Source organism: Manacus candei, unplaced genomic scaffold (assembly GCF_025592945.1).
Source record: "Manacus candei isolate 608988 ecotype Guabito, Panama unplaced genomic scaffold, ASM2559294v1 h1tg000047l, whole genome shotgun sequence".
NCBI classification, from domain to species: Eukaryota; Metazoa; Chordata; class Aves; order Passeriformes; family Pipridae; genus Manacus; species Manacus candei.
Window position 1 is genome coordinate 6,430,876 of NW_026138095.1, and position 24,429 is coordinate 6,455,304.

A 24,429-nucleotide genomic window follows, 5' to 3' on the forward strand; every position below is an offset into this window, starting at 1 on the left:
ATGCTGCTCTGTTGGGCATCAGCAGGGCACAGGGGCAAGGCTTGACCTCCGTGTTGCTGCACATCCCTGGTGCTCAGCCCAGCACTGCTGACCCCTCCAGCACACTGCCTGCTCCCCTGAGCACTACCCAGGGCAGTCAGATGGTGAATATTTGGTTCTGCAGCTGAAGCGCTCATGTGAAGAGCAGCTGTGGAGGGCATGGCACTGCTGCACGTAGGAGTTGGGGACTGTCCTGCACATCTGTCCCCGTCAGCATCTTCCCTGGCCCTGCGCCCGAGCTGCTCGCCTCTCACCTGCCCCAGTGCCTCCTTTGCCTCTGCACTGCTCCTGGGTCTGTCTTTGCAAGTTTACAGATTAAAGCTGGATATTTTTGAAGCTTTGCATCTGTCTGGTTGTTTATTGCATGAGAAATCCCTGCCCTGGGTCTGCAACGTGGGAGGCTGCTGCACACAAGCGTTGAGGAGCCGCGGGGCCGGGGGTCTGTGGGAGCAGCCATGGGGAGGGGGAAGCACCCACAGCCCCTTCCTCCCCACTGGGGCTTTCGTTGCACATTTCAGACAGTCCAAAGGTGAGAGGGGAAGAGTAAACATGGCCTGTTAAATTAAAACCAACCTCCTCCCCTGCTGTTCTCATGGTGCAGAGTCCAGCATTCCCCAAATAACTCCATCTTCCCACCAATGGCATTGCTGCTGCTGCTTGGCTGATGTCTGCAAAAAATGCTGGATGGCTTGAACACAAACAGACGTTGGCTCTTTTCTCTTTTCCCCCCTCCAGCTTGAGCTCCGTTAACGTCACGCCAAGATGCAAAGGGCAGGAGGCAGCTGGGGCGCAACGGTGCTGCCTGTGCCCTGCCATCCTGCGGGCACTGCCGGACCCAAAAGCAACCCCAGCTGTTTCCTCTGCTGCTGCCTTTGCTCCTTATCACGGTCCCATGCTCAAACCAGCCCTGCTGGAGCTGGGTTTTGTTTCCTGACTTAGGGTAGTGTACCTCCATCTCCCCCTGAACGTGCACACTCGGGGCTGTGCTGCTCACAACCCCCTTGCCAAGGGGAGGGTCGTGACACGGGTGATAGATCCCCCCATCCTGGGGCCGTACCACAGCACGCTTGCCCTGGTTTTCCTCTCTGCAGGCATCTGCCTCTGGCCGCCGTGGGATTCCTCTCCGCCGTGTTTCTCAGGGCCGAGCGGCCGCGGGCAAATGCTCAGCCGAGTGGAGGAAACAAATGAGCCCACCCTCGGCTCCCAGCTGGGTCCCACGGAGCTGGAGCATGGCCACCCTGAGCACATGAGGGGTTCCTCAGCCACTGAGGTCCCTTCAGCAGGAGGTTCGAGTGGAGTCTCCTATGAGGGACGTGTCCTATGGCACGCAGCCGTCCCCTCCTTGCTTGCCTGGCTGCAGCTCGGTGAAACACGATCCCAGCTGCCCTGAGGACCTTTGGCCAGGTGGAACTTCAGCCAGCCCTGGCAGTGGGAGACACCGACTTACCTCTGTGCCACCCTCCCTGGGACAATTCCAGGAGCCAGCTCTGCCTGGCACCAGCACTCCTGCTGCAGTGCTGGAGCAGCCCAGGCTTGCTGCTGCCTTGCTCTGCCCTGGCTGACCCCAAACCCCAGGATCTCACACGCTCATAACCCACTGCAGCCACTTCTGCTTCCCAACCCACAAGCAGAGAATGTGGAGCCAGGGCAGTGCAAACCCCCTGGGGTTTCCTCTAATCTTCCCACCTTCCTGCTCCCTGCTCCAGGGTGCCAAGGGGGAGTCAGAGACTGCTGGGGGAGCAGGGCTGCTCCATTTCCACCGCAGAGTCGGTTACCGGAGTTACCGGCCAGCGCGGCCTCCCCGGCCGCGTTCACACGCGGTTTCGGTTTGGGGTTTTTATCTCACTCTGAGCATCCCTCCAGCCCTCCGCCTCCGAGCAGCCCTGGGACCGGCATCACCCTTCGAGGACCGGGCAAGGGAATAGGGTGGACATGCCCCCGAGAGGATAAGGTGTGCCGGCCGGGGTGTGCTGTGGGCAGAGCGGGGACAACGGGGAGTGCCCCGCCGGTCTCAGGCCAGCCGGGGCTGTCCCCGGAGGGGTGGCAGAGCCGACCCGAAGAGGAGGGAGCTCAGCGGGGAGCGGGGGCTGCCGCGGCGGGCCCGGATGGCTGACACGGAGGGGCAGAGGTGGCCGCGGGGGAGAGGTGGAACCCCACGGGGGAGCGGCCGGACCCCACGGGGGAGCGATCCAGCCCCGCTGCCAGCGGCCGGACCCCACAGGAGAGCGGTCCGGCTCCCACGCGGGAGCGATGGAACCCCACGGGGAATCGGTCCAGCTCCCACGGGAGAGCGGTTGGACCCCACGGGGGAGCGGCCAGACCCCACGGGACAGCGGCTGGACCCCACGAGAGATCGGCCCGACCTCACGGGGGAGCGGCCTGGCCCCAGAGGGAGCGGTCGGACCCCCCAAGGGAGCGGTCCGGCCCCGCTGCCGGCGGCAGGACCCGGCGGCGCCGCCGCGCCCGGGCCGCCCCAGCGGGGCGAGAACACATTTGCATACCCAAGGAGCAGATTTGCATAGCCACACCCCTAATATTTCCATAACCACGCCCCACCGCTCTCCTTATTTGGCGGCCATCTCCCCGTCCCGCTCTCCCATTGGCCGCCCCGCGCCCCGCGCCCCGCCCCCATATATAGGCGGGCGGCACGGCCCGGGCCGCGCAGTTCTCTGAGCGCGGGCGGCGGGACGGGGCGGCCACAGCTCCGCCCGCTCCCCCCGCCATGAGCAGCGGCGCGGGCCCCGCCGCCCGGCTGTGCCGCCTGGAGCGCGGCCCGGACGGCTACGGCTTCCACCTGCACGGGGAGAAGGGCAAGCCGGGCCAGTTCATCCGGCTGGTGGAAGCGGGCTCGCCGGCCGAGCGCTCGGGGCTGCGGGCCGGGGACCGGCTGCTGGAGGTGGATGGCGAGAACGTGGAGCGGGAGAGCCATCAGCAGGTGGTGGAGCGGATCCGCGCCGCCGCTGGCACCGTCAGCCTCCTCGTCGTGGACTCGACGGCCGACGAGCAGCTGTCGAAGCGGGCCGGGGCGGGTGCCGAGCCCCCGGTGGTCGGCGGGCAGGCCGCCCCCGTGCCGGTGCCGGTGCCGGCGGAGCCCGTGGCGCGGGAGCCCAACGGCGGCGACCAGCGGGTAAACGGGCGGCCAGGGGGGGCTGGGGCTCGGAAAAGTTTCCGGGAAAGGGGGTGATGTCCGAGGAGGGGAGGTCGGACCTCCCGGGACCGGCCCTGTTCGTCGCCTTCCAGCCCTGGAGCGAGCGCATCTACCTCGGCCTCCCGCGGGCGCTGTGTCTGGTTTCGGTCTCGATTCTTTCTTTCTCTATTTTGCTTTGCTTTAAACGCCGCTCCCCAGGAGCCCCGGGCCCTACCGCACCCGGCTGCTTTGCCTTTTTTATTTTAAATTAATTTTTTTGTTTGCTTGCTGCTCTTCTCTCCCAGCCATGCCGGTGACGGGCGGGGGCAGGCGGGTACACCGGGCTGGTTGGACCCGTAACCGAGCAGCCTGTTGTGTCCTGGAGCCCTTCGGCCCGTCCTGATGCTGCAGGGCCGGTAAAATGGGGTGAGGAAAGTGACAGGGCGAGCTTTGACGTGTAGCTGAGCCCAGGGCTGGGCTGAGGGTGGCTGGCACTAACCCACGCCAAAATACAACAAAAAACCTGTGGCAGAGCATGTTTTTGCGGGCTGTGACTGCAGGTGTTGGTGGCAGTCACTCCTGCCCTGAGCGTGTTCGGTCTCTGCTGTGGAGTGGAGATAGTGGAGCCCTTCCCGGGCTGGAGGACTCATCCTGACAGTCAGACCCCATGTACATATACTCAGGAATGCTGGCCTTCAGTGTGTGTGGGAGTTAGCAGTTGCACAAACAAAGTGATGTAGAAAGGTGAGGAATTGAGAAATAGCTGACCTTTCCTGCTCAGAGTGGTTCCTAAGAAACACTCTGGGCAGCGGGAGATAATACTGCTTTTTATTTACCCAGCAAAGACTTGTTTGTTGTGACAACAGAGATGTGGATGGTCTTCCTGGGAAGCAGCCTCCTGGTGTCCCCAGGGTGGGGAACGTTCTGGGGAAATCTTGTGACCCGTTCCCAGAGAGACTGGTGCAAGGGAGCCCTCCCAGTGTAGACACTGAGCCCCAGGCAGACCTTGGTGCCTCGCTGAGCTGTTGTCACACAGGGTTTTGCTTAGGACCAGGTGGTTTTGAGTTGTGTCTCCTGCTGGACTTCAGCCTTGTGCCAGCTGCCTGTTGCCCCTGGTCAGGCTGATCCACTGCAGGCACAATTCTCATCCCTGCCTGGCTAAAGCACTGCTCCAGCACCTCCTCGATGGGCTTGTTCAGGTGGGAACATCCAGGCTCTGCCCTTGTGCTACCCCTCTTGCTCGCTGTCCCGTGTCATCCCATGTCCCCCAGGTCTGGCCCCGTGCCGGGCCGTGGTGCTGCCCCACGCGGGGGGAGCGTGCCCGTTCTCCCGTATGTCACAGTGCCAGCGCTGCCTCGGGGCCCGCGAGACCGTCTGTGCTCTGCTTCCCACTCCCAGATCTCTCCACAGGCTGGGAAAGACAAAAAGAATGTACTTAATGCAGCTCGGGTGAGCCCCCTGCCAGGCTTGGCGGGCTGAGGACATGGGGAACAGAGCCCTGCCATGTTGTGGGGTGGCTGCCTGCTCACTGTGTTGGCTGGAGTGATGGAAAGGGCATGGGAAGCTGGAGATGCCCCATAAGCTCTTGGGTGACAGCCCCGTCTGGAGATGCCTCACAGGCTTTGGGGGGACAGCCTTGGCTGGAGATTCCCCACAGACTGTTGGGGGACAGTCTTAGCTGGAGATTCCCCACAGACTGTTGGGGGACAGTCTTAGCTGGAGATTGCTCACAGGCGTGGGGAGCAGGCTCGGGGCACAGCCCGTGCACAGTTACTACCGGCGGTTTCTCTGTTCACAAGAGCAGGAAGCGGGTGACGTGGGGTGACATGGGGTGACATTACCGCAAGGCCCCAGGACAGTTTCTCAACAGGTATCAGCAGGAAATCTTGCGGCTGGGGACAGGGCCTGGTGGAAAAGGCAAGTGGGTTTGGAGACATCGCCCTGGTTGGGCACCCACCAAGCAGGGTGGGAAGATGCCGGGCGGGATGGGAGCCAAGCCGGAACAGGCAGAAAGGGATTTCTCTCTGGCAAGCCAGGAACACAGTGTCGTGCCTGTTCTCCGGACACTGGCGGACAGCCGGTGCTGGCCACCCCATCCCCCTGCAGCCCCAGCACTCTGGGTGGGTGGGATTCCCCGGGATCACTGGGGAAGCGGGAGATTTGCATGTGTCAGAGTCCTGTTTGTTTTGTTGGGCTGGACTTGCCTTTATTTGCTTAACAAGCCTGGAGACACTTGAGAGCTGTGAGAGCTGCCTGTGGCAAGTGATCGTTTAACGTCTCCCACTTTCCAGCAGAATCCATCCTCTCTCCAAACCCTGCTGGGTCTTGCATGACTGGGACCCCCCTGTGCTAGGGGGTCAGTCACACCCCCAGCTCTCAGTGCTGGGTGTGGGCTGAGGAGATTTTGAGAGGCTCATCGTAGGTTCCCTTTTCATTCCCATAAAGCCTTAGACATTCAAATCCCCCTGATGCTGAGATGGAGGTTTTGAGCCTCCCTGGGGAGCTGATCCTTGCACCCCTGTCTGTGGTGCTGAGCCAGCACAGTGATAGTTTTACACCCCTGAGGCCAACCCCGCTTCCTGGGGCCCTGTGCTGTGTGAGTGTCCCCAGCGAGAGCTCTTACGGTTCATCCCCCCCTCCTTGTGTTTCCGGAGGCTTCAACTGCTCAGGAGTATCTTGAGAAAGTTTCATGCAAACCACACGGTGTTCACGGGGCAGCACCAGGTGCTGCAAGCCCAGCACCCTGGCATGGGCTGGGGCTGCTTGTACCAGGGCAGGGTGTTTCCTACCAGCCCCGGGCCTCCCTCTTGCAAATTTAGTGCTAAATTAGAGCCCTCCCTGCCAGCAAGGCTCATCCCTCCTTGTAAAATCTGGGTGAGCCTCCCAGGGCTGGGTTTTGGGGCATAACGGGGAGCATTTCCCCCCTCATTGGGAGCATTGCACTGGGGGGTAGCTGATGTTTAATTAGGAAATGAATTAAATTTCCTCTCAAGGCAGCTGCATGAAAAGCAGCTCCAGTCGAACAGGACGTGACAGGGATGCTGCAAGGAGGCTGCTTTGCATCCCCTTTGTATGAAGGCAGAATGTGTGCGCCAGATTTCGGGACCCGTGTGAATTTGCTGGCCCAGGCGTTCTCGAGCCGTTGTGTTTCTCTTTGAGTAACTGGAAATGTTGCTGCTGCCGATGGGCTTGATGCTGCTTGTAGGGCTGGGAGGTGGGGAGCGGGTCCTGATGCCTGTTTACTTGGGGTTCCTGTGATCCTGGGATTGCTGGTCCTGCCAGGGAGCTGAAGGTGCTGTGGAGGGTTGGTCCAGCAGCTCCTGGAGGGAGAAGCATATGCCCCAAATCCTCTTCCAGGGTAAGAATAGGGATGCATTGCTGCAAAGTTCCCCATGTCAAGTGGGGATCTCTGCAGACAGGTGTCTGTCCCTCTGCCGCCCCTGGGTGTGGAGGAGAGGGGTGGCACGGGATGCCCGTGCGGGGGGGCTGAGTCCGGCTTCCCCCCGCCTCCCTCCCCGCCGGAGGTTGTAATTGCTCCTAAGGAGGCTCTGCCGGCTAATCCGTGTCCCAGCACGGCGGGAGGGCTGCTGGCCTTGGAGGAGAGGATGCAGCAGCTTAGAGAAATTAGGGGCATTTCCGCTGTCCTGCTGCCCAGCTCCATAGCCACGGGGTTTCTCTGCATCCCGGGTGTTGGCCCCAAACCCTCTCTCCTCGCGTTGTTAAGCCCGAGGGGGGTTTTGGGGCTGGAAGGATGACCTACCACAGGGTGCTTGACTCGTGGATGGGCAGGATATAGCTGCCGGAGGATTGGATGCATGTTTTCCTCTCCGAGAGACAGAATGGTGGCTGCCCACGGGGTTTCTGCTGGCACTGGGGATTTGGGGAGGGCACAGGCAGCCTGGCACACTGGGCTGGAGGAGCTGCCAGCCACTGGTGGGGGGGTGCTGGGGGGGTGGGTCACGGCCCGGCCGGGCTGCCCTCACACCGAGTGCTTCTGCCTTGGCCAGCTGCCTTTGAGGGATCAGTGCCTCCCTCTACCATGACCTGTCCCCCTGTCCTGAGGCATCTGTCCACCCTGCAGGGCTTCCCACCCCCTCCCAACGCCCCCCAAAATTCATGGCACCAGTGCCTCAGGGAGCCCAGGCTGCCAGGGCTTTGTTGGTATGGGTGGGAGCGAAGTCCTCCCTCCTCCCATTCTCTCCCGGGAGCACTGCCAGCACCGCTTGCCGGGTGCTCCCTCCGGCTTTGTCCCGAGCTATCGGCGTGGAGCAACCCCACAGTGCTGCCAAGGGCACCGGGAGCGTGGGTGCTCCGGAGCCTGACCCCCCTGCTCGAGGTCAGGCCAGGGCAGGGCCCCAGGGAGGTGCTGCCTTCCTCTAGGCTCCACCAGGCTCCTACCTTTTGTCCTTATTTTGGGTATTGTCTGTCCCTGTCCAGTTGCTGCGTGGGTGGACGATGCTGTCGCACCCTGTGAACCTGCTGCCACCAGGCACGGGGGGACCGAAGGGCAGCCGGGGCAAAGTTGAGGGTCACAATCCTCCACCCAGCTGGGGAATCCACATTGGGCATTGCCTGTGGAGCTGAGCCAAGTGGGGAGCAGGTCCTGTGTGCCAGCGCTGAGGCATCCCGGGATCACCTTCACTCCTGGCAGACGCGCTGGGTGCTGCCTGCACCTCCCTTCCCGGGGCGTTGGCAAGTGGTGCTGGGGTGGTAGCTGGCCTTGACCATGGAGGAAGGCGTTGTGCAAGAAGATGAGGCTTTATCAGGGCCTTATCACAGCATTTGGCTCAGCAATTGCAAATGCGTCACCCCGGCCCGTGTGGGACCCTTTGCCACTTCAGTGCTCTCAGATGTGGGGTGTCAGCACTCCAGGACCCAGGTTTTCCTGGCTGGGAGCAAAGGGAATTTCATGGCAAGGAAGCACACGTGCTGTGCAGGGGATAAAGGGCAGCACGGTGCAGGTGTGGGAGGGGAAATTCCTGCAGTGCCTCTTCCAAGTGATGCTATGGGTACCAAAGGAGAAAAAATTATCTCAGAAGAAAGATTAGATACAAAACCTCTTGGCAAGGAATATTCCAGCAGTTTGAGCAAGGCTTGGCTGCTGGGAGAGCCCAACCAAAGCCCAGGGGCTGGTGGTCAAGGCGGGATCAAACCATTTTATCTATAAATGTGTGGAAGTGGTGTTGGGTGCTGGGATCAGAGCAGTTCTGATGGTGCCACGTGCAGGTGGCTGGTTTGTGTCGCCTGCTTCCTCTGATGCTTCCCAGGCATCCCACTCCCCACTGGGTGAGCAAAGGCAGTTCCTGTGTGCCGGGCTCCCGGGGGTGCTCCTGCTTCTTTCTGCTGCTCACAGGGTGGGGAGCTTAAAGGGCTCTCTGTGGGCCGGGTGCATGTGGCTGCCCCTGCAGGGTTCCCTGGCGCCAGGTGCTGGTGGATCCACAGGTCAAGGTGAAACCAGGTGCAGATGAGCTGGGTGTTGCCTCCTGGAGAGTTGAACATCCCATGTCGTGCCGCCCCGGTGGAGCTGGTTTCTGTTTTGCAATCCTGGAGGGGTCATGCCGGGGCATTGAGGCACCTCGGCATCGCAGCTGCTCCAGCGGGATCCCAGCTGCCTGCCCAAGCCCTTTGTGCCCCTTCCCTGCCGGCAGTGGCTGTGGGGTGCTCTGGGGTGGGGGATCTCACTGGTCCCATGGCTGGGTTTGCTGTGGAGGGGGGCTGCAGCTGGCAAGGGCGTGATGGAAGGGACCTGCTCTGGTGGTTGAGATCTCTCTGGTAGCCAAAGCTTCCCGAGTGGGATGGGGTGGGGTGGGGGTGCTTCCCAGCAACCTGGGCTGTGTTTCCTCCTCCACCTTCATGGCGGTTGCAATCCTGATCCCAAAAGGAAGAGCGTGGTCTGGGGACACACATAATAACATGTTTCTTCAACGTTTCGCTGCAATTAGTGTGCCCTGCACCTAATTCATTAATTAATGCCTGGGATCATGGGGTGTTTGACACGCTGCTCCCCAGCTCGAGGTACCAGTGTTTGCAGGTGGCCACACAGGGATGGTGTCCCGGGGAGATGTCCGAGGGTCCTGGTGCTTTCCCTGGGTGTTGGGGGGGGTCTGAGAGCAGTTTACCCACGGGCTGTCCCCGTTGCAGGAGGAGCTGCGACCTCGGCTGTGCCACATGAAGAAGGGCCCCGATGGCTACGGCTTCAACCTGCACAGTGACAAGAGCCGCCCGGGGCAGTACGTGCGCGCCGTCGACCCCAACTCGCCGGCCGAGGCAGCAGGGCTGGCCCCCCAGGACCGCATCATCGAGGTATGCTGGGGTGGGCAGGGTTCTGGGGGGGTCTCCCAAAAAACCTTGGTGCTCCCTCGCGTCCCGGTGGCCGGGAGGCAGCTGCCCTTTGCCGGGAAGGTGTGTGGTGTCCTTGACGCTGGTGGTGACTCACAGTGCAGACACCCAACCTGCACCAGCCTGCCGGTCCCACCCAGGGGTGCAGCACTGTGGAGGGTTGGGGCTGAGCACTAATTAGCTGGCTGTGGGTTAATTAGCAGTAGCACTGTCCCTGGGATGCCCCTGGGGTGTGGCAGGCTGGGGACAAGGTGCATGATGGCCCCGAGTTCTGCTGCCAGACATGACCAGGGTGGGGATGGGGACTGGGTTTGTGCCAGGTGGGATGATGACCCATGAGGGCAAGGACAAACCGAGCCCCAACCCTGCTGCTCACTGGGGCGTGGGGCTGCTGCCTCGTTTGGGCTGAAGTTTTGGGGTCTCTGGGGACCATGAGGGCTTTGTCTCTTGCCCGTGCTGCCCATCTCCTGTGCCTGCCCCGGGTCTGTGCCCTGCCAGGCACTCCATGCCAGCTTTGCCCGTTCGATCCCGTGCTAATCACTCAGAGGAAAATCTGCTTTTAATGAGGTTTTCCTGGCTCCGCCACTAATCCTGTGAGGCTGTAAATGCCTGCAGGGGCTGTGGGGTGGCTGTGCTGGGGTTGTGACTGGTACCAAGGCAGTACCCGGCCGCTCTGTGGAGCTCTCAAGGGATGGATGAGCCCTGGCTCCAGGGGTGATGTGGTGCCTTGCCTGCAGGTGAACGGTGTGTGCATGGAGGGCAAGCAGCACAGTGACGTGGTGGCAGCCATCAAGGCAGGCGGTGATGAGACCAGGCTGCTGGTGGTGGATGTCCTCACGGATGAGTTCTTCAAGAAGTGCAAGGTGGTGCCCTCGGAGCAGCACCTGACAGGTGGGCTGGGGCTGTGCTGCGGGGATGGGGGTTTGTGTCATCTCTGTCAGCTTTGTGTCACCTTGTCACCAAACCTGGGGTGCTGGGGTGCTCCCTGAGCCCTGGGAGGTGGAGGTTTATCACCCTAGGGCCAAGCAGAGGTGTCTCCCTGCCTGTTTGGGGGCCCTGTGCTGGGGTGGTGGTTTATGGCCCTGGGTTGCACTTTGTCAGGGTTTATGGCCTGGGGAGTGAAGAGGCATCAGCTGCCCTTTGCTCTGCTCCATGGGCCCCTCCCTGCTGTCACGGTGGTCCCCAGGAGGATGGAGAGGGGTTCTCACTGGGCTCCACATCACTGCTGCCATCATGGGGATGTGCCTGGCAGCATCTCCCCGTGCTGTGGAGTTGGCTCCAGGGGCTGGTTAGAAAACTCAGGACCTGGCCAGATCCTGGGCAGTGTTGTGTGAGCACTGGCCATGTGCAGCCTTTGATTGCCCCACATTGGTGAGGGGACAAAGCAAATACATCCTCACTTGGTGCCCATGTCCTTGTCCCACAGGTCCCTTGCCAGAACCAGTTGCCAATGGCGATATAGAGAAGGTAAGAGCCTCGTCTTGCTTCTAACCCCGTCCATGCCCATCTCCAGGCAGGGACCCTCCTGTTCAGGTGTCCCCATGGACAGAATGATGCCACCAGGGACTGCAGTGCTCCCAGGCTGCCACACAAGAGCTGGTGCCACTGGGAAGGGGACTGGGAACTGGTGTCCCCCAGGAAGGGAGTTGCTTGTGGTGCTGAGTGTAACAGAGATGGCTGCAATTGCCTGTGCCTCCTCTCCTTTTGCCTCCTGATGCTCCAGGGCTAGGAGCCCTTGTGCTGCTGCAGGGAAGTAGCATCCAGCCCTGCAGCCACCCTCCTCCTCCTGCTCCTGCTAAAGCCAGGGCAGTCGGCTGGGGTTTAATCCCTCCCCGCCCCAGATGGGCAGCGCTGGAGTATTTATGTGCCTGGAGCTTGCAGGGGATTACGTGTGGGGAAGGACGGATTTCGTGGACCCCCGGGTGGGACTTGCAACTCCAGTGGCTGTTCTTAAGCCGCAGGGGCTGGAGCTCTCATTCCCTCCTTGTTTCCCCCAGGAAAACAGCGGAGAGCCACAGTCCAACTCGGTGTCCGAGAGCCCGTCCAGCCCCGCGCCTCTGGCCGTGTCCCCCGACTCCAGCGAGACCCACAGCGAGGTAGGGCTGGGAATGCCGGGGGGAGGCAGGGGATGGGAAGCGGGATCTGGGATGAGCCCCCCCTGTGGGGCTGTGCTGAGGGGGGACATGGTGGGGCTGACACAGCCTCTCGCCCCCCCAGCCCCACACGCAGGAAGGTGACAAGCGCCACTCGGCATCCGGCTCCCTCCTGGACCTCGACATCCCGCTGGCCGTGGCCAAGGAGCGGGCGCACCAGAAGCGCACCAGCAAGAGGGCACCCCAGATGGACTGGAGCAAGAAAAACGAACTGTTCAGCAACCTGTGAAGGTCCCTGGGGCGGGGTGAGGGTCTGCTGGCCCCCCACAGCCCTGCACCCACCTCTCCTGCACCCCCCTCCTCCCTGCCACGGGCTCCTGGCAGGGATGTGGGGCTGCTCCCCACCACCCTGACCTGAGTGCTGGGACTCGGTGGCCAGTGAGCATCCCTGCAGAGGGATGTCTGGGCTAGAGAGAGATGGGGGTGCTGGGCATGTCCCCTTTCAAGAGCCCATCCCCAGCGTGCTCCTCCAGCCCTGCCTTGAAGCCCTGCACATCCTGGTAGGCACAAGCAGGGATATTGGGAGGGATCAAGGATTTGGGGTGGCCTGATGCCCGGTTCTGATCCCTGCTGTTCCCTGGTTCTTCCCCCACCCCTAAACCTTATCTCCATTTGAGCCACTCCCCAAATTTCCCTTTAACTGAAAAACCCGAGGCTTTTAGTGACTCTTGCCAAACCCCACCTGCCCAGCCACTGACCACAGCCGGGGTGTTTGACCCCTGCCTGGCAAGCTCCGTCCACGATGACCTTGTCCCTTTGCCTCTTCTGCTGCAAGGAGGGACACGGGTGCCCAGCAGCGAGGAGACCCCAGCACCCACCCTGCCCCTGGGGCAATTTTGGGAGAGGAGAGGGTGTCCGGAGCCAGCACAGCAAGCAATAATAGTCTCCTTTACTCCTGCACACTCCTGGAGACAGAGCCGATCAGGGTTTGAATCCAACACTGTGTAATTTAAAGGCTTCTCATAGACTTCTTTTTTTTTTTTCCAATCGCACCATTCCTTTTTTTTTAACTGTATTTTGTGGAAATTCTTCCTGTGGATGTTTTGTTTCTATGTGCTGCAATCAGGTGTTGTCGTACTGTTGAGCTCAAGAGAAATTCTGTTTACTGGAATAAACCTTCCTGACTTCACGTGTCTGGTTTAAGGCTAAATCCTTCCAGAGCCTGAGAGGGTGCAGGGGCTTGCTGTGCCCCAGGGCTGGGGGAAGAGGCAGGTAATGTGGGGAACACTGGGCCTGGTTTGGGTGCCCCTGAGCACCTGGTGGGGCCAGGATGGGGGGTCGGGGAGGCACCGGCTGGTCCCAGTGGGGGTTAATGCCTCAGGGTGATTAAAGGACTCTAATCCCCTGGGGAGTGCAGGGGAGTGAGGGCAGTGATGCAAAGCTCTAATCCAGGTCTGTCAACCAGGCTGGAGGGCAGCAGCTCTGTTGGGGGCAGCTCCAATTTGCCCCCAGCCCCCCTGGAGGTTTTTAGGGTGAGCCTGGGTTGCACCTGGGTTGGGGGGAAAGCAGGAGGGATGGGCTGGGAGGAGTTGTTTGTCCCTCTAAATGGATGGATCTAGCCCTGGGTGGCTCAGCAGGGCCAGGCTGGTGGCACCATGGCTGCACTGAGCACAGGGCAGGGCTGGGCCTGGTCTCTGCCCAGTGTCTTCATTTCCTCCCCTTCTGCACACTCCTGTTTTGTGCTCCAAACTCCCAGACAAGCTGCTCTACCTGAGCTGATGAGTGGTCGCAGAGGTCTGCACCTCAAATGACAACCAAGTGACGAGGTGTCACCACATTTCCAGGGAATGTGCAGGCTGTCACTTCCCCCTAGAAGCTGGGGGGGGGGCAGGAGCCCATTCCAATGACCCTCATCCTCCAAAGGTGTCCTCCGAAATAGGTGAGCTCCTGTCTTCTCTTTCCTACCTTCACCCCCTTGGAGAGCAAGCAGGACATCCCAGCCTGGCTGGGGCTACCCATGCAGGGCAGGACTGGGGACATCCAGTGGGTCCCAGGAGCACCTTTTGCCTCTTGGCCTGGTCGGAGCAGCCGGGCACTGGTTCCCTGTGGGAACACTGGTTGAGCCTCGCTGGGACCACCCCAGCCTGGGGGAGGGCTGAGCTCCGGGACAGACCCAACTTTGTGTTGGGTTGCCAGGCAAAGGCTTTTCCCAGCCCCTGTGGAGGCGGGAGAGCGCCGGCGTTGCCAGGGGACCGGGGATGCCAAGCTGGGCACTCGCTGGCTCCAGAGCAACCGGCTGGGCATGGGGAGCTATGACAGGATATCACTGCCCCTTTTCCCTGGCACCAGAGGTTAAGTTATTTTTCCCACCTTGTTCGGCTTTTAGGGGAGCAAATCCCAGCTCAGCTCCATCTCTCCTCCCAGTTTGGCCTGACTCCTCTGGCACAGGGATGAAACACTCCACGGAAGGAGCACAGAGCCAGCAGTTTACCCAGCAGGTTCTGCAAATCTTGTTCTGGAGGACAGAATCCATTCCTGCCTGCAGCAGGTGACGAAGAGCAGGAGGATTAGTAGCCCTTGTCATGGTAATCCCAGTGGGAAGTAGAGCTGCTCTTCACTTTATTACCACACAAAGCTTTCCCTACAACTAAATCCACGCTAAATACTTGTTGTTTTAAAATACCGTGATACACTGTTCCCACGCTTGGCTTTAATATTAGTCACAGGAATCATGTATTTAAATTAACTAAAATTGGAAAACTAAAACGCCCCAGGCTCTAAAAATATAAGGCACAGCAACACTAAAAATTCCACAGACTGCCAATCTCCAATGTAAACATCCCTGGGCGAATCTGAAAGTTATTACCTGATCCTGCGTCATTGGAACAGATAATTTCTGGTCTAGGATTAGCCATTACGGCTGCTACTACAGTGGGAAAACACACAAGAGTCAGTTATCCTCCTTACCTTCTGTCCTCTCCTCTTAGCAAGCTTCCCTGCTGTGGAGAGCACGTGTAGGGCAGGAGAGGTCAGGCTGAGTAACTGCATGGGTAAGTCTGGCCAGGGGGAGTCAGGCAAGTGCCCCTTCTTCATCCATAGATCTTGGATCTACTGCTGCTCAGGCTGGTTAACTCCCACCTAAATATATCTGCCCCCCAGTCATAGATATTTTTCCCCCCATCCTTCTTAGTGGAGCAGCAAATGGAGCCTCTAGGCTCAGCAGAGCAAGTCCTGAGCTGCTGGAAGAAGGGAGCTGTCTCCTTTCACTGTATTCTCCTCTTCCTCCTTGCTTCCATCAAAGCAGCCAGGGAAAATGAAGTGCTATATCCCTTCAATGCTGGCCTGAGGTTTCCAGATCTGGAGCACGGCCCTGAAGCTCTGGGGGGGTTTGTCTCAGCAGCCTCCTGCAGCTCCCAGCCCCTCCCTTGCACAGCTGTCATGGTGGGGCTCAGCTCTAGTCTTGATCAGCCAATATCAACAATTTTCATCACATTAACTTGCCCTTTGGTTGTGCTCACCCACACCAGGGCCTCTCCCTGCCAGGACACAGCAGTGCCCCCCTGCAACGCACCAGACCCTGGAAGATTGGGTTCAAAGAGTCTGTTGTCTGTCACAAACCATAACCACACTTTGAGCAGCCAAAGCAAGCAGCTGAGCCCCACACTGTGCTCAGGCACCTCAGAGCTTTGTCTTTTTTTTTTTAATTCAAGAGTAAACAAACTGAGCTGCCAGCGTATGAGACCATGTCTGCCAAACAGATGAATCCTGCTCCAAGGGCAGTGGGAGAAGTTACTGCTTGTACAGAAATTGGTGGCACCAGGAAACAACTGCTGGTGATTTTAGGCTCTGCTGGAACGGCATGTGAAGGTTATAGTCATTCCTAGCCAAACCTGTGAATTAGTGGCTGTTCTCCAGGTCCAAACTTCAGGCCGTAATTCTGGCTGGCGCAGCAAAGTGCAAAGTTGACAAGATGACAAAGTAACTGAAAACAGTCAAGTGCAGTGTTGGCTCAGTGGTGTCCTCCACACCCAGATCTTGCAACAGCGTCCAGCTCCTCCCTGGAAACCCAGCCCGTGTCTGATGTGTCTGTCAGGTCTCCAGCACCCCAACTGGCCGCTTCAGCTCAGTGTAGCTCTTCTCCTCCACGTGGTTTGTCTGTTCCAGGAGCCAGCGTCTCTCCTGGTCACTGACATCCAGCTTCAGCGTCACCTCCTGGAAAAAGCTGTTCACAGCAACCTGCATCACACAGAGGGAAAGCAGCTCAGTACCAGCCATAGGGGAATCATGTTCTCTGGGTAGAAGATGGGCTGTTACTGCACCTCCTTAAAGTGAAGCTTTTTGAACATGCAGATACTGGCTTCATTTTCCTGACCAATCTTAGCCTCAAATTTGGTGATCCCCAGGCTTCTCACTCCTGCAAAAGAAATCAGAGAAGCATTTCTGTTACTAGTTTGGCTTCTATAAAAGCACAGGACTCCAGTCTTGGGGCAGATGCATCCCTTACTACCCTGTCTGAATCACTAGGAGTATGTGCTTCTGGATCACAGGCTGCCTGCACTCCTGTTCCTGTGCACTGAGCCACCCTTACCATAGGCCATCATCAGCAGAGTTGCCTCCTTGCCAAACCCTCTGCCTCGGTAGCAGGGCTCTGAAAGAGACAGTCACAGAGTCAGCATCCACTTATGGGAGACAAATCAGCCACACCAGACACTTTTCAGAGGAGACTGTGACCTGGACAGACAAAGGTCTCATCAGGGCTGAACAGGGGTGTAAAGCATGAGAATAAAAAGCTGCTGTATGTAACACCTCTCTGCAGCTGGCTTTAGCTGTGGAAACAAAGCTATGAAGCAGAACTTGACCTGCAATCATAATTTCAACCTCTCCCAGGGTCGGATCCTCGGCGTTGGTGAGGAAGAGGTTCACGTCCCCCACCATGCAGGACTCCTCCTCCGCCTGGCCCGGCCACCGCGCCGCGTCCAGCACGATGAAGGTGCACTCTGGGGAAGACAAGAAAGAGGCAGCATTCTCAGGGCATGCTGAGCATTATCCCCAAACCAATGAAGAATGAAACTAAATGCAGGTAATGCTCAGAGGAACAACAGTTTCCACACATTAACAGTGAGGAAGAGCTAATAACTGCGTTTCCCACGCCAAGTGTGCCTGCTCCCAACCATAGAAATGTAAGAAATATTTGGGAAGACCCATTGCGAGGGTGACAAAGACACCAAGACTAGAAGCAGCACGTTTTAAGGAGCATGAAAACGTCCATCCCCTGTCTGAAGTCTCCTCGCCTTGCCTCACTCAGCAGCAAGTTTGGGCAAAGAATTGTTTGGTGCGCAAGAGGCTGAGACCTAGTGATTCATCTGGTCCATGTTATTACTGCTTTGAGTAAGGCTTTTAATGCTTTGAGTAAGACAAATACTCCGGACTGGGGTCTTTGCCAGCTTCAGTATTTTCCAGCTCACTATATTTCTACCAGGCTTTTATGGGCAGGGATTCGTTACCTGTAGGAGAGTCAGGGAACCAATTCAGTTGCTTCAAGCAGATGATTATAAAAATCACTGGATTTCTCAAGGAAAAATACAACCTCTTTCCACTTTTTTATAATGATCAGACCTGGGGAGTGCTGGCTGTGCAAGATCAGCTCAGCACACACAATGCCGTGGGAAGTAATTCACTGTAATCTTTAAAAAACTGCATAAAAAGGACACCAACAGCCCTGGACATCCCCTAGTTCCCTGACATGGTTTATATATAACAGAAAGCCAGTTCAAAGCTGCTGTTGTAGAGGGTCTCACATCCCCTCTGGTTCGGGGGAGACTCCCAGCTCACTGTGGGTCAGACGGAAAGGACCTGTCCACCACTCCCACCCTCCCTTAGAGAACATTTCAGGTGCTCACTGTCGGCATCCTCCCTCCAGCTGCGCTGCATCTCGTACTCCTGCTCCAGGCTGAGGGGCTCCGAGGCCGTCAGGCGCTGCAGCTCCTCCGACTGCATCCACTCGTGGTACCTGACAAGGGACCCAGAGCCACGTCACTGCCCCAGCTGCAGCACTGCCGGTGGATCTCCACCAACAACCTGAGGATCAGGGTATAAACCAGCTCTGGAAACATCAGGCCAGCCTTTGTGGCAACTTAAAAGTGTCCACAGCCTTCTCTCCCTTTTCTAACACAGGAATCAGAGCTCTCTGTGGAAATTCAGTGGCTTTGCCTGAAGAGTGCCCAATGCTAACTGGGTGTATTTGAGAGCACTGGGTTCCAGTGCATTTCATCCCGAGTGAGATGATCCGGCATCTCCTGGATGCTGACAAAAACATCAATACTGGCATCTGCAGCCGTCCAGGCAAGCACTTCACAAACCTACACACATAATGTATCAAACATCCACACATTTAAGTTTTGTGGGTTTTTTTTGCTCTTACACTGTCAGTAGGGAAAGGCATCAACGAACAAGAGAACCGCTGGTGTTCACTCACTGACAGGCAGGTATTTCCCCTTTTCCACGGGTACACTCAATGGCACAGATAAAGTTCTCCCTTCCAGAAGAGCCGGCACAGAGCACAGCCGGGCACAGAGGGCACACTCGCTGCCTTCCCAGGAGTGATTCCCAGGGGGAAGAGGCCCAGCCCTCTCTGACCACCACACTCGCTTCAGAGAGAGAAGTGAAATCAGACCGAGCAGGACACGAGCCACGTACCGGGGCACGTGTGCGGCGGTGTAGGGCACCAGCGCCACCTTCTTCCCTCGCAGCACCGTGTCCTGGTTAATCTTCATGGCCTCGGCACCGAGAAAGAGCCCCAGCACCCTGCTCCGTTCTGCGGCGAGGCCGAGGGAGGGGGCAGCGCTGCCTGGAGCCTTTCGGGAGCGCAGGTCACGCCGATCCCCCACACCAGGGTGCCCAAGGGGACCGCGGGAACCGCCACCGGCCACTCACGCGCATCTGCCGCGCCGCCCTCCGAGCATGCGCAGAGCCAACACAGATTGTCTTACGTCATCGCCCCGTCTCTGCATGACCCCGCCTCCACCATACCTCGCCCCTCTCTGGCTCCGCCCCCTCCTGCCCCGCCTCTGCCCCTACCTGGCCTCGCCCCTTCCCACGGGCCAATGGCTATCGGCGTGTTTATCCTGGCCCCGCCCCTACCCCGTCCTGGACACGCCTCTGCCCTTTCCCGCCCCGCCCCTGTCCATCCCGATCACGCCCCCTTTTTAGACCACGCCCAAGCAGGCCCCGCCCGTCACCTTCACAACCCCGCCCTTTTCTGGCCGCGCCCCCGCCTAGCCCCGCCCCCTCCCGCCACCCAATCGCAGCTCGGCGCTTTCCTCTCCGCCCCGCCCCCCGAGCCGGTCACGTGCGCGGAAGGTTCCGGGCGTGCGCCGTGAGTGCCCCCCGCGCGGCGGGGGCGGGGCCGCCGGCACGAGCCGCCGCCGGTGAGGGAGCGGGGGCGACCCGGGGCGGGACCCGGGGGAAACGGGGCCGACGGGGCCCTCGAGGGGTCTGAGGGGCGTCCCGGGGAGAGACTGTGGGGGCGAGGGCTGGGGAGGGGCCCCGCGGGCCGAGAGAGGCCCGGGGAGGAGGGTCCCGCGTGGGGCGGGGGTGCAGCGGGTGGGGTGAGGAGGCCGCGGGCTGTGGGGGCTCTGTGGGGCGGGGGGGTTCCCCCGGGCAGGGCGGGGTGGGCGAGCAGCGTTCCGGCTGTAGGGCAGGGCCGGGGGGCTCTGGAGGCCTCGCGGGGTCCCGGGCCCTGGGGTCTGTCCACCCGGGCTGGGTGCGGGCCCTGCACGGGCTCCTGTCCCGGCCGTGCCCCGGGCTGTCTGTCAGCACACCCCTGCTCTTGCTGCTTGCTGCCTGTCTGCCAAGCTCGGCTGCTGCGTTTTGAGCCCAGGTCTGTCATAAAAGATGATGTTTGGCCTCTTCCCTGAGGCTGGTCCAGTTATGACCATTCTGAGCTGTGCTGCCAGAGTGATTTCTGTCATCCAGCGGTGTGTGCCAGCTTACAACTGTTTGTTTTTTTAGTGGTGCTCTTACCTGTGAAGCTTGTGCTGATGATTTGTCCCAGTTTGTGTGGCTGAGTAGGAGCACGTGTAGATGTGTGAAGCCCTTAAACAATTCTACTATGGCTAATTACTGACACTGAAACCTTTCAAGAGGCTTTGGTTCTCCCCTCCACCTTTTTTTATATCAGAGTTTACTGTCAATAAAATAAAGGGACAATGTCTGCCTAAACTATAGATCTAAAAGTGCTAAAAGCTGTTTAATGTCCCACACCAGCTCTTCGATCCTTTTACCCATTTTCCTTGTATTTCATTAATGTTTTCATCAACCTTAATTGTCACATGAACCGGCATAAACTGGGGGAACTGTGACATTGAAACTATTCCACTTTCTTCTCTTTCCCCAAATACTTCTGCTTTGGAAACCTTGGCATGTGAAAAACATCTTGGCATGTCTTTAATAGGTGCAGTGTTTTAATTTGTCTGCTTATTTCTGTACTTGATTTATGAGGAGAGGCTGTAGGCTGGTTTTTGCTGTTTGATGTGCAGTAGGCACGTGCCTGAAAAAAGTAGTAGCTGCATGAGAAGCGGCAGTGTGAGCTCATCCTCAAGGCAGTCATTCTTCCTCTTGAGGTTTTAGTATATGAAAGAGCCCCTCTGGCTGTTTGGGGAAGGTGAAGTTTGGTCATCACGTGCTGTGAAAGGGCAGGGCCTTTTGGTTGCTTTTAAACTGGTTTAACAGGTATGAAAACTCACGGAGTGTTGGACTGAGTGGTGCTGGTGAGTGGGGTCTGTCCGAAGGGCAAGGCCCTGCTGAAGTCTGTTAAAGTGCCAGAAGACTGATGTACAAAAGTTGACTGGTGAGTTCCTCCTCTTTCTAGCAAAAATAACAAAATTTTCTGGTGTTTCCCCAGGTTAAAGAGAAGAGAAGTTGAAAACACCCTCCTGGCTGTGCTCTGGGCCTCCCCTCCGTCTCCATCATGGCAGGAGGCATCACTGACACCGGAGAGCTTTACTCTCCATATGTAAGTTCTGCTGCTTGTGGGTTTGCCCACAAGTTGTTCTTTTTTTCAAAATACTCTTCCCTCAGCACTGTGTTTTCAGTTCCCACTTCCCCATGGGCGTAACCTCAGTGTGTCAGGAGACGATGGTGGTCAAAGGGTAGTTAAAAATGCTTAGTGTTTGTAGTTAATGGAGGTTTTCTTATATCAGAGATTACTGTAACTGAAATAAAGGGATGATGTCTGCCTAAAGTATAGCTAAAAAGTGCTTCATGTCCCATCTCTTCCATCCTTTTACCCACTTTCCTTGTATTTTATTACTGTTTTCCTCAATCCACAGTGTAATGTGAAGCAGCATAAACTGGAGGAACTGTGACATTGAAACTATGCCACTTTCTTCTCTTTAGCTACTTTATATAAGCTTTGCCCTGAATTTCTCAAAGTTTACTTAATTGTAGCTGTTGCAGTAATTTGTTTTAAACCACTTCACTTAAAATTAGCAGTCAGGATATTTCTTTCCTGTAATGTGGTGGCTGGTGCAACTCCAGAGCCAATTACTGCTTTCCTATGTTACTGGAAATACTGGTTTTCATAGCCACGAGTCTTCATAAAATGTCAGCTTTTAAAAACAGAGCTTTGCAAACATGTTTTGGTTTTTTTTTCTGAAGTGAACTCACTAGATACAGAATCAGCCCCGAAATCTGTGTGCTGGCTTTTAAATGCTTTAAAACTTTCATCCCCATGGTAAGGATTGAATTTAGGAGAACAGGATATTAGGCTGCAGAAATAGGACACAGCTGAGAAAATGGAGAACTGAGGCAGTAACTGGGACGTTTGGACCCTCAAGGATTAGTGTCACCTGCTCTTATGTTGTTAAGTTGGTGTTGCATGAATTTCCTGGAGTAATCTCAAAGGCTGTGACTGTTCCCTTTCCCTGAAGATGTCTGACCAGACTGAACTCATGGGCATCATCCTTGTCTCTGTCTGCTTGACCAAAGTTAAGGAAATCACCATTCTGGGAGGTTCAGCACATGATGAATTTGCTGTGCTTATGCCAGTGAAGTGCTTGCAGGGTCTCTGGGGAATAGTTCTCCTGGTGGTAATTGCTCCATGCCCACAAAAGTGTGCTCAGAGACAGTTCTTTACTGGCTCTCCTCTGGAGAGATTCTGACCTATATTAAAATAAAACCCCCAAAGCACAACAACTTTGTGGCAATTTTTGATCTTGAATTCAGCTAAATGCATAGCCTGGGGGGTCCTGTCCAGGTGCAGAGTTCTCTTTTGTCCCTGGGCAGTAAAAAAGCTCATTGCCAGAGAAGATAAAATCCTTTCCCTTCAGGAAGTAAAATCCCTTCTTCAGAAGGTGCTCAGCTGCTTACTGGTAAAATGTCAAGTAGGCTTTGAATTAGAATTCTTTTTGGATATTTCCTGCTTGACTAAGAATAAAGAAGAACAAGCACTTCTGAAAGATAACTCAGGTGCACAGTTATAACTGCTTGGGTTCAGGTTGGAAAACAAGGAGAGACCCCAGCCCACAGTGCAGACCTTCTGGTAGAAGGCATTGATTTGAAAACAAACAAATAAAAAGCTCGTGTGCTTTCTAACTTTAAGAGTTAGAATAGAAAGAAAAAATATTTTTAAATAATTAGGAAAAGGGAGAGGAATATCAGTTTTTCCAGAAATGTGCTGACACTCACTTTGTTCCCTTTGCTTATCAGTCCCCTCCTCTAGTTATTTCTTGCTCCCACCCTGCCTGCTCAAGGATTGCCCTCTCTGTGTGGGTCAGTGCATGCGTGAGGTGTTTTGGGTGATTCCTGGCACGCTCTGATGCTGGATCGTGTGGCTGGTTGCAGGTTGGCCTGGTTTACATGTTCAACCTCATCGTCGGGACAGGAGCCCTCACGATGCCAAAGGCCTTTGCGACAGCAGGGTGGCTCGTCAGCCTCATCCTCCTCATGTTCCTGGGATTTATGAGGTAGGACACAAGTGTGTGTCCCTGGGGGACTGCGGGGGGGTTCAGCTGGGTGGGGCTGTGAGGACCATGTTGACTTTTGCTGCTTTCCTGTGCTCTGCTCCTTGAGGATTGGTCTCTGCAGTGGTGTTGCCCTGATTTGGAGGGATGCAATTCCTGACTGCCTGCAGTATGGTGCTTCACCCCATTTCCTGACTGATGGGCAAGACTTTTCCTCCAGTGCAGAGTCTTCTAGGACCTTTCTCCCAGTTTCCTTTTTTGTCCTTGCTGTGGAGATGTTCCATGCTTGCCTCTGTCATGGATCAGTTCCCCAAACACCACTTGTGTCACAGGTGATGTGGGGTAATGCTTCTGTTCTGTGACTTACAGATGTGATGCGGGTGTGTGAGCTTTCTCTGGGCTTCTAGCAATGCTCTCACAGCTGCAAGAGTGTCAGGAAAACAAATTCATGTATAGCCAGGCCTATTCTTATCCCCTCCAGACCTTCACTACTTGAGACCTTGGAGCTGCTCTCCTGATTTTCCCACTGGCTCACCATGAGCTCCTGCCCAGGTGCCTCCATGCTGGAGCAGCAGATGGAGCTGAAGGCTGTGGATACAGCGCTGGTGTCTGAGGAGCTATTGATAGAATTGCCATCTTCTGATGGGCTGTGAATCTCTTCTTGCTTAGTTTTAAAATAAAAATAAGAATTTTTAAAATAAAACCAAAATCCCCTCCTGCCATTTGTAAGAATGGAATTTTGAAGTCCCAGCCTTGTCAATAACCAGCTCTCTCAGCCTGAACATGCCTTTTGAGCCAGAGCCTTTGGAATCTGTTAGGTACTGCTAAACAGAGGAACTGTATGGTCATTACCGGCTGTAGTAATGCTTTTAGTGCCTCACCTTTGATTTGGATGCTGTGGGGATACCAGTAACTGGGAGCTTTGTAAGCAATTCCTTTTAGCTACATTAGTATAAAAGCATAAATTCAATGTATGAAGCTCAGCACCAGCAGAAAATCCTTCAAGGTCAGCAGAAGAGCACAAAGCTCCAAACCTGTGTACCAGAACTGCACTGGATTAAACTGAAAAGGTGCAGCTCAAAGGAGTACGTGCCATGGGAGCTGCATTGCTCTGTGGCTTTTGTTCTGGTGCTTGTGACTTCCTCGTGCCCGCTGGGCACCTTCAGTGCAGGAAAAGTCTGGGCGGAAATTGCCACACAGACCTCAGCACTTTCTTTTATTCTTGCAAAACTAATCTCTCATTTGAGCTCGATAAGCGAGTCTGGCTCCTAAAGCAGTGAGAAATCACTTTAAAGCCTTAAATAAGATTGATTTGAGGGTTTTTTTAAATTTATTAATATCAGAGGACAGTTTTTAGCTGAGATAATGATATTCCTTCCATCAGTGGCTCTCGCTGTCTCCCTGAACAGCCTTTCCCCTGGCCTCCAGCAAAGTGTATTTGCATGCATGTGTGATCTCTCCTTCTTCTGTTGCTGCTTTGCTTCTGATGCCATTTGTAAGATTATTTAAGAGACTGTAGTACCTTTGCCACAGGCCCTAATAGATGAGTTTCAGAATGGTACTGTGCTCATCCTAGGCTGTAAAAAGAGGAAGGAAACTTGCTTTCTAGCAAAGGGCAAAGTCCTTTTGCTGTCTTCAACCCACAGAAACACCAGGAAGGTGCCTTCCAAATATCTAAAGTGTCTTATTGTGTCTGAAGGCGTGTTATACTTTATTGCATTTTGTGGTCTGCTTGAACACCTGAATCTCAAGAGCAGAAGGGAGCAATAAAACGAGATGAAACACTACCAAAACAGTGTGTGGGGAGCTGGCAAAAGGGTTGGTTTTGTTTGGTTTTTTTTGCTCCTACAAACAGATGGGAATAATTCTC

The 24,429-nt window shown here is 56.4% G+C and overlaps 3 protein-coding genes across 8 annotated transcripts in view; 2 read left to right on the forward strand and 1 right to left on the reverse strand.

Annotated features, from left to right (window-relative positions):
- Nucleotides 1-2,695: 2,695 nt before the first annotated feature.
- NHERF1 (NHERF family PDZ scaffold protein 1) lies at nt 2,696-12,787 on the forward strand. The gene is made up of 6 exons (XM_051797581.1): nt 2,696-3,166; nt 9,308-9,469; nt 10,243-10,396; nt 10,932-10,972; nt 11,503-11,601; nt 11,723-12,787. Exons 1-6 carry the CDS (start codon nt 2,762-2,764, stop codon nt 11,885-11,887), a joined length of 1,026 nt encoding a protein of 341 aa, XP_051653541.1. The 5' UTR covers nt 2,696-2,761; the 3' UTR covers nt 11,888-12,787.
- Nucleotides 12,585-18,505, reverse strand: NAT9 (N-acetyltransferase 9 (putative)). The gene is made up of 6 exons (XM_051797587.1): nt 18,295-18,505; nt 17,499-17,608; nt 16,458-16,595; nt 16,187-16,246; nt 15,918-16,012; nt 12,585-15,834 (listed from the first exon to the last, which is right to left on the reverse strand). The coding sequence occupies exons 1-6, from the start codon at nt 18,369-18,371 to the stop codon at nt 15,688-15,690; spliced, it is 627 nt and encodes a 208-aa protein (XP_051653547.1). The 5' UTR covers nt 18,372-18,505; the 3' UTR covers nt 12,585-15,687.
- A 431-nt stretch (nt 18,506-18,936) lies between these two features.
- The window catches only part of TMEM104 (transmembrane protein 104), a 44,272-nt gene continuing 38,779 nt past the window's right edge, over nt 18,937-24,429 (forward strand). For 4 of the 6 annotated variants that reach the window (XM_051798097.1, XM_051798094.1, XM_051798099.1 and 1 more), the window contains exons 1-3: nt 18,937-19,025; nt 20,501-20,611; nt 22,441-22,562. In XM_051798097.1, coding sequence (XP_051654057.1) covers nt 20,567-20,611; nt 22,441-22,562 — 167 coding nt within the window. In that variant the 5' untranslated portion in view covers nt 18,937-19,025; nt 20,501-20,566. Of the gene's footprint in view, nt 19,026-19,047; nt 19,091-19,244; nt 19,478-20,500; nt 20,612-22,440; nt 22,563-24,429 lie in introns of those variants that run through there. The other 2 variants (XM_051798096.1, XM_051798095.1) reach the window with 2 other exon arrangements.